Source organism: Branchiostoma belcheri, unplaced genomic scaffold (genome assembly GCF_001625305.1).
Source record: "Branchiostoma belcheri isolate BF01 breed outbred unplaced genomic scaffold, Haploidv18h27 scaffold68, whole genome shotgun sequence".
In the NCBI taxonomy this organism is placed as follows: Eukaryota; Metazoa; Chordata; class Leptocardii; order Amphioxiformes; family Branchiostomatidae; genus Branchiostoma; species Branchiostoma belcheri.
Window position 1 is genome coordinate 1,006,588 of NW_017804331.1, and position 9,025 is coordinate 1,015,612.

General features: G+C 39.2%; 1 protein-coding gene across 3 annotated transcripts in view; it reads left to right on the plus strand.

The window, feature by feature from the left end:
- Positions 1-9,025, plus strand: part of LOC109484065 (saccharopine dehydrogenase-like oxidoreductase) — a 102,081-nt gene that overhangs the window by 16,778 nt on the left and 76,278 nt on the right. Inside the window, exons 6-9 of one of the 3 annotated variants that reach the window (XM_019787274.1) lie at positions 1,525-1,658; positions 3,532-3,649; positions 4,871-4,990; positions 6,855-6,974. In XM_019787274.1, coding sequence (XP_019642833.1) covers positions 1,525-1,658; positions 3,532-3,649; positions 4,871-4,990; positions 6,855-6,974 — 492 coding nt within the window. The remainder of the gene's footprint in view (positions 1-1,524; positions 1,659-3,531; positions 3,650-4,870; positions 4,991-6,854; positions 6,975-9,025) is intronic. The other 2 variants (XM_019787276.1, XM_019787275.1) reach the window with 2 other exon arrangements.

Below are 9,025 nucleotides of genomic sequence, written 5' to 3' on the forward strand. Positions count from 1 at the left end.
ATAACCAAGCAAAACAAATTGCCAATGCAAGTGCAGTTACTCAAGCTATATAATTTATTGTAGGGCCCTTGTCATCTTGCCAACATAAGGCCACACCAATTTAATTTGTTGTTTCTTGGATTTGCCCTGTCCATTTTTTTCTGATTTGCTTTTTTTTGGTTCTAAATCAACTGATCTTCCTAGTTGTTAAAGTTTTTCAATGTAACAATGCAATTTTGTTTCATCAAAAGTTCAAAATCTATTGTTTTAATCATAAACCAGCCTGGTGTGTTGACTTCATGGCTCATATTGTAACATTTCTGGCCTTCATGGGGTGCCTTGGCCTTTTTTTTTCCCCTGTCGCTTCATATTTTTTCTGAAAAAATCTGAGAACCAACAAATTAAATTGGTGTGGCCTAATATCAACATATAAGCTGTTGAACAGTCTGACCCATTAGATAGTCTGGTCCATTCCACAACCCTCACCTTCTTCGGAAAACAGACCATAACTTCAGGAACACTGAAAAGCACATTCCATTTTTTTTGCGACGGCAGTAATAAGAGGCTATATCTGGTGTGGGGAATGGTTTCTATGCAGAACCAATTTCAGAGTAAAATTGCTGTCATTTGTCAGAAGGAGGGCCCTTAGGCTGGGGGGGGGGGCATTTTTAATACCTTTGAGGTGTGTTGTGCTTTATTCCAATGGAATGGAAATGTGCTCATTACTCATTTTAGTGTTTTTAGTGTCTTCAATTAACATCCGTGTCCATAATATCACCAGGGTCCATAATATCGCCACCTTGAGAAATAGTGTGCTTTAAGATATTTTTACTGCAACATACTTTTGGTATGCACTCCTGCACACATCAAATGTACATACCTAGGGTATGTTGCAGTAAAAATATCTTTAAGCACACTTTTTCTCAAGGTGGCGATATTATGGACCCTGGTGATATTATGGACACGGATGTTACCATAGTGTTGGGAATTTGTAAGTCAAAAAGGACTATGAATTATAATTATTACATAATATTAGTTTTTTTTCATTCTAGATGCTTCAGTTCTGAGCAAGTCTCTTCTTCAATTATCAAAATCCGTTAAATTGATGATGGTTATAACGTTATCATGTTATACATGCTGATTTGTTGGTCCTGCTATTGTGTTATATGTTAAGAGCTACAACCAGGATTGACACGTTAGAGCGACTAACCAATAAACAGTTACTGAAGCAACTGGATATTATTTTGGAAATGGTCAGACGTTTTAGGAAGCATCTACTACCTTTCGTCAGTGACACTGGAGAGTTGTCAGAAAAGCAGGTTTATAAGCATAAACTATGTTCGTTTGTTGGAAGAAGTTAGTTTGTGCTTAATATAATATAAACCTGCTTTTCTGAGAATTCTCCAGTGTCACTGATGAAAGGTACTGGATGCTTCCTGAAACGTTGCTTGAGTAATTGTTTATTGGCGTTTCTTATTGCCCAGATGTCTAACCTTCACTGACGCATTGAATGATGCATTAAAATGTTTCTTAATGTTATTTCAGGGAGCGGTGGGACATTACGCGACATGGCAGTCTGCCATCCATGGTCTGGCCAACGCAGAGGAGTTGAAAAAACTGCGAAAGGATATGGGCACCAAGAAACCCCTTCCCAAGTCTGGACCCAAACTGGAGAACAGGTTTGTTGCCTTGTCTAATGGTACTCAGACTTACATGTATGTACTTGTACTTGAGTAGGTCTCCTTTATTATTATTATTATTATTATTATTATTTCTGTTTTATTTAAATAGGGTAGAGACCTCAGTGCTATTTAAAAACACTGCTTTTCATAAATGCCCTGTACCCACAACAAGTTACACATGAAAACAATGAAACCAACACATTAAACAATACATAAAGTTACAAAACAACCCAGCGTCAAAACAAAATCGTCAACCGTAAATCAGTGTCGTTAAGCCAGGCCAAGGTCAGAGGTCAGCAGTGTTGTTTCAGAACCTTCTTAAACGACAGGTAAGACATTACCAAAGTAGGCAAAGTATTCAATGACAAAGTGGGCAGTTTTTATACGATTCCAGGTCTGCTGATGATACAAATCCGTCCATGTAAAGAGAAATCTTGGACCTTTAGATAAAAAGTGGACCAAAAAGTGGACCTTTGAGCCTTGTGGGGGGGTTCTTTGAACCCTGGCTACAGATTTGTCCTGATAATGTAGAAAAGGATGTCATGCCTGAAGCTATAAGGGAGCTAAAGGTGGCACAGGGAGAGTTAGATAGATTAGACAATAAGGTTGAACAGGAAATCGTATGTGAAAATGGACATCTAGAATGACTTCAGAAGATGGGAGCAGTTAGAACGTTATTGAGTACTGCCAAAGTGAGTTAAGGTTATGGCACGTACTAACGGCCCCCTCGTCCTAACCTGGCTGGTATATAAAGGATGGGTCTTCTTAGTAAAACACTGAACTTTATTCCAACACAAGGGTTACAGAGCGATCAAATTTTCGACGACAACTGTCGCCTTCATCTCATTGATGTGACATTATATTGAACCGAAAATCATCGATATACGATGTTAAGACCAGGTTCACTTTGCACTGATTAGAAAAAAAAAAAAAAATCTGGATAATTAATGACCAATCACTTCACAACGTGATCTCGCGAGAGCTCTGTAACCCTTGTGTTGGAATAAAGTTCAATGTTTTACTATGATTATATAATAATTATATATATATATATATATACTACCAACACAGATGAACTTTCATGATGATGGGTCTTCTTGTCTGCTTGCTAGCTGTGTACATGTAGTGCTTGGAGACACTTGGGTACATAACCGCTTCTCAACATTTTTACTGTAATACTTAATTCACTGGCCACCATTTTCAAGTGTTAGAATGGACTGTCAGGGCTTAAAATATACTTTTTCCTGCAAACATGTGCCTGTACTGGTGCAGATAACATTGAAAATCACCTGCACCAGATATATTTACCTGCAACACTCAAAATCTAGGAAGAATCTCAGAAGTAATGTATCAAACTAGAAATGTTCAGAAACCATTGCTATGAAAAACAAAACTGTCCTGCATACTTTGATGTACACGTACAGTAAGTTAGACATCCAGGACTGGTGAAACAATATTCAAAGACAAGTAAAATCTGAAATTTTATACCTCCGGGCTTTTATTGTATATTTTTCCATGTTGTTTGTTATGTATAGTTGATGGTGTTGAATTTTGTCAAAACGCATCATTTTCACGCACTAAAACACACATACTAAAAAAGCAAAACAACATGCACCATCTACAGCCCAATAGCAAAACGTATACCAAGTCCCAGAAATATCCGTCCACCCAAACGTGAGAAACGGCTGCGAACGTAAAAAAGCTTTGTCTCCCACAAAACCCGTCCGCGCAGGGATACATCCCTACCCGTAGGTAACAAGAAGAAGAGTGCCGGATGCCACTTAAAATGTCCAGAATTTATCTCTGTTTATCCAGCCTGTTTAGTTGAGTTTGATTTATCTTTGAATAAAACTGTCCTGCCGTGTTTCAGAGGTCCGGCCCACTGGAGTGAGATGATGCAGAAGTGGTGCGTGCCTTTCCCTGGGGCAGACGCTTCGGTGGTCAGAAGAACACAGAGATTCCTCTACAACAACGGAGAGAACTTCCCGGTAAACTTCCTTTGTTGTCACTTCTCTTCAGATAGAAAGATTGTGAAAGATTTAGAATTCAGTTTGAGTTTATGAAAAGCTGCATTTTGTAGCTTCGGTGGTCAGAAGGACACAATGATTCCTCTACAACAACGGAGTAAACTTTCCGGTAGATTTCCTTTGCTATCACCTCTCTTCACAAAGCTAGATTACTCAGATGTGCTTGCAGATTTAGAATTCAGTTTGAAAAGCAACATTTTGTAGCTTCGGTGGTCAGAAGAACACAAGAGATTCCTCTACAACAACGGAGAGAACTTTCCGGTAACTTTCTTTCGTTGACACTTCTCTTATTTATTCATTTATTTCATCATAGGACGGCTGGGTAGCCCCATTTAGCTTGCATCAGCTGTTTTCCAAGGGGGGCCAGCAACATTACACAAGACATTGTTACATCCAGTAAAACAAGAGTGGACAACATACAGTAAACATAAAAGTCTGATGCGTCAAAACAGAGTCATAGTTCTATACTCCTAATCCTATACTATGTGCATGCAGATTTAGAATTCAGTAAAATTGAGTTTTCAAAAAGCTACATTTTTTAGCTTCGGCGGTCAGAAGAACACAGAAATTCCTCTACAACAATGGAGTAAACTTCCCGGTAAACTTCCTTTCGTTGCAATTGTCACTTCTCTTATTTATTTATTTCAACATTGAAAACATACAAATAATACAAGAAACAAACAAATATGGCAAAATTTCTAGAAGAATCAAGAATTTGTTTTAGAATCTGCTCCCCCAAGAAGCTGGAAACCCTCCAGACCATACAAAGCCACAGAAATTGACAGATGTGTTAAAATGTAGGTGCAATACGCAGCCAAAAGTCACCACGAAGCCACAGAAATTGACAGATGATGTAGGTGCAATACGCAGCCAAAAGTCTGCATGAAGCCACAGGAATTGTCAGATGTGTTAAAATGTAGGACATACGCAGCCTGACAGATGTGTTATGTAGGTGCAATACGCAGCCACAGGAATTGTCAGATGTGTTAAAATGTAGGACATACGCAGCCTGACAGATGTGTTATGTAGGTGCAATACGCAGCCACAGGAATTGACAGATGTGTTAAAATGTAGGTGCAATACGCAGCCACAGGAATTGACAGATGTGTTCAAATGTAGGTACAATACGCAGCCAAAAGTCAACACGAAGCCACAAGAATTGACAGATGTGTTAAAATGTAGGTGCAATACGCAGCCTACGTCAGCATTCCGGATCGGATAGACCTCTTCAAGTTCCAGGCAGCGTCCAAGGTGGTTACCGGTCTGGCCGACACGGAGTTCGGACTCGGCTTGCTGGAGGAGGTAGGAGGGAAAAAACCCGACGTGTTGCCGCCACGGAGGGTCTGGTACTTGAAACGCTGCGGCACGCGGGGGCGCGCCATACATGCCCAACTCTCTTAACCTCCCAGTACTGCATCTCACCAGGAACCAGCCAAAGCATTTTAAGCCCCGTTTTTTTGTTCCAAATTGTCCCCGGGAGCAACGGTTGTGAGAAGGCCTAGGAAAAAAAATGTTGTGTTTCCTGTTTTCCCGACCGACTATAGAAAAAAAATTGCCGACCGCAGCCTTTTTTTGGGGTGGATCCCTGCAAGGGACATACCTTTTTTTGAGCTGATCGACCTTTTCTAGCTCCATAATCTGACACCTAGTAACCTGAGTGATGAAATGTTATACAAATGACGCTTTTCCAACATTGACACTGAAAATATGGGTGTCCTCATGGACTTTGCTAAACTGCATTGTACAAAAATTGTATCACTTGACACTGCCAAAGTCTAAAAAAAAAAGAAAGACCAAAAAAAAAAAAACCCCACAATTCCTACGTACCTACCCTTATTACAAAAAGTACTTACCCTTATTTTTTCAGGACTGAAACAGGAAACACAATTACATTTTTTCCTAACTCGGAGTCTGTGATGTAGACGTTGTTGCCAGCTGAATGTTATCAGAAACGTGTGGTTCTGTTTGACCCTGTCTGGCTCCTGGTGAGATGTAGACAACACTAGTTACTGAGATGTGCTCGGACATTCCGGCTGACACATACTGGTGTTACTCTTTCCTGGTCACCTTAGCTTCCATGTGGGTTCCTGGTTTATTACTAAAATCAAAGACAAGTCAAATAGCAGCCAACAGGCTGAATATTGACAGACTCGCGTACAAATTGGCAGGCAATATTGATTCGCTTAAAATATCTAAAATCGTTAAAATCACAAAACAAATAAAAACAGTATTTATATGAGGAACATTACTGGGTGTCTGTGTACTGTATCTTTTTTTCTTTTTATTGAGCAACATAGAAACTTCCAGGACACAGTAGTCACTGTGGGTAACTCTAGCAGGTTGCTTATCTTAGCCCCACCAACTGACAAAGAGGAGTATATATAATGTACGTACAATGGTACAATAATGACAAAACAGCAAATAACAAAACAGCATATCTTTGCACCATTCTCATGCATTATTTGTATTGTATTTGTCACAAGCAAACATCTTGAAGTCTATGCAAAAAATGTTGAAACCTAATCTCTTTTTTACGCAACCAAGACAGTGTTTTATTTGGCCGACTTTTCGGTGACCGTTTGTCAACTTGCTCAGGGCAGTTCTGACTGGTTCACATCATGTTGCACAGCACAGGTGTTGTTACACCTTTACAGATGGGATCCAAATGTAAAGTTTTTGATACATACATTACACAGCTATATACTATACTGTCAGTCAATCTCAATTTACTGTGCAAACAAACAAACAAACAAACAAACAAACAAACAAACAAACAGGATGGCTCAATTCCCAATTTTACCAACCAAATTACACAGTTACAGTGAACGTAAAAATTAGTCTCCAAATGCAAAGTATTTACATAGTTACATAATTATACGTAAAAGGAAGGCTTTTTATTCAGTGACCTAACAACTTGATGAAACTATTCACGGATCTTGAAATCTAGATTGCAGACCCACACAATCCTACATGGAAGCTAATGTCCTAGACTGGGTGCCATCCTATTTGTATGCCGGGGCTTCCATACTTGCTCCTTAGTATGGGAGCCCCGGCATGCAAGTACCCAGGCTACTAATGTCCAACATGTCCAGCTCATCTCAGAGTATCACGCTAGCACGACTTGCGGCTTGTCACACCCTGTCTCCTCTCGCTGTGATTTCCTCAGGTGCAGTTTGGTGCGTACTTCTGTGTTCCGGTGTTCAGGTACTTGGTGTTACTGATGGTCGCTGGTGTGGTCTTTGGGGTCATGACCAAGTTCAGCTGGGGACGGTGGCTGCTGTCCAAGGTACTTTAATACTCCACTAACATTTCCACTAACACTTCCACTAACCCAGCACGTCGGTAGAATTTAATTTCAATTTCATTTAATGTCAACTTCAATTTATTCAATCCAACAAAAGCAGGGAATGCTAATGCACCCCTGAATTATGTACATGTATTCGATTTTTACAATTGGTTAAAAAACAAGACAGGACAGGTACACAGAAACACACTATATACAAATATGTGCAAACACCATTCACTCTACAACAGGTAATAACTGACATAGGTTTTCAAATATCAGCCATTGTCACTGTCATTGTAGAGTCTTACTGCGCTATGTAGAAAGGACTTTTTCAAGCGCACTGTGCATGCGCGAAACCCCAACTTTTCACGGTCTTCGTTGGATGTTTGGTCAACATTGCATCAGAATTTTGCCTGTTGCAGACAACATTTTTTCTGACATAACATTTGGAAACTACAGACGGAGTCTTAACCTTATATGCACGAATACGGCCTTATATGAGACGTTCTGCTGAAGTGCTATGCACAGTACATTACGGGTTTCGCACAGGTGCAGTACGTTCTGCTAACAAACTTTTTTCCCAAATCTCCAAGAAGATCTTTTGGCAGCAGCAAGGCAGCATCAAAACTTGGCAATTAAGACAGTAACATTGGCGGGGCAGTGTACAATATGCCACCGAAATTTGGCTGCCAAAGAAATGTACCACTAACATTTCCACTAACCCTGCCTACCCCAGGCTGGCTCACAGCTACATGTATTCATTCTGTTCACTTCTCATTAATGCATAGGCCAAACCAATTTAATTTGTTGGTTCACAGATTGTTCGATAATGGATTCTTATTTGAAAAGAAAAATTTTCAGGCTCTGAATCAACTCCAAAATGCTCAAAATTCCCCAACAGTTGAAGGAGTTTTCCTTCGCTTCAGAGTTGTTACAGTTTTCCCATCTATCAATGCAGTGGTTTGAATTCGAAGTTAGAAATTCATTGTTTGAATTGCCATAAAAATCTGAGAACCAACGAATCAAATTGGTGTGGCCTTATGGTAAATGTTGTGATGAAATGTGTTGTTGAAAATCCTTTACGAGTTTGATGTTTGACACCATACAGCAACCAAAACTGCATTGTTTGTTACCATGGTTTCATAAGTTTGCTCATTCTACTGCTGCTTTGTATGATTTACAGTTTGATTGAAAACTTTTTTTCTGGAAAACGGACGAAAATTGATGAATGAATGAATGAATGAATGAATGAATGAATGAATGAATGAATGAATGAATGAATGAATGAATGAATGAATGAATGAACGAAGGAACGAACGAACGAACGAATGAATGAACGAACGAACGATACGCAAATACCCACTGGGTTCAGTACAGGTCACAGAAAAGACGTCACAGTTTGCAATGAATATATACAATGTACAAGCTAATGCTAATTCTATGTACTATGGACATACATGTATAGTCTAATAATTACGATAATCTGGCTTCTTCTAGCTTCTTACTTATATCTTCAGTAACGATGTAGATATAAGTACAGAATGTGTTTTATAATCGAAGGTTTGTCTAAAGCCATTAGAAATATGAACTTATCTTTGTTGCTAAGATGTATGAAATGGGGAAACATATATTGCAACAGTTTATAAAGCTCAGCTCTCTCTTCGTTGCGCAGTCCTATGTCATCCATATAATCAAATCAACATGGCCTAAGGCCACACCAATTTAACTTCTTGGTTAACGGATTTTTCTAGAAAAATAATGGAGCGGGCGGGCGAAAAAAAAAAAACAGGCCTAGGCATCCTATTATGGCCCAAAATGGTACGATAGGAGCCATGAAGTCAACACACCAGGCTGATTCAAAATTTAAACAATGAATTTTGAACTTTTAATGATACCACTGCATTGAAAGATGGAATGACTGTAACAAGTAGTAAGAAAAGGGCTGTTTTCAACTGTTCAGGGCAACATATGAGCATTTTGCAGTTGATTCTGAATTAATTTTTATTTTTATTGTCAAATCAGAAAAAAATGAAGCGGCGAATCCGTTAACC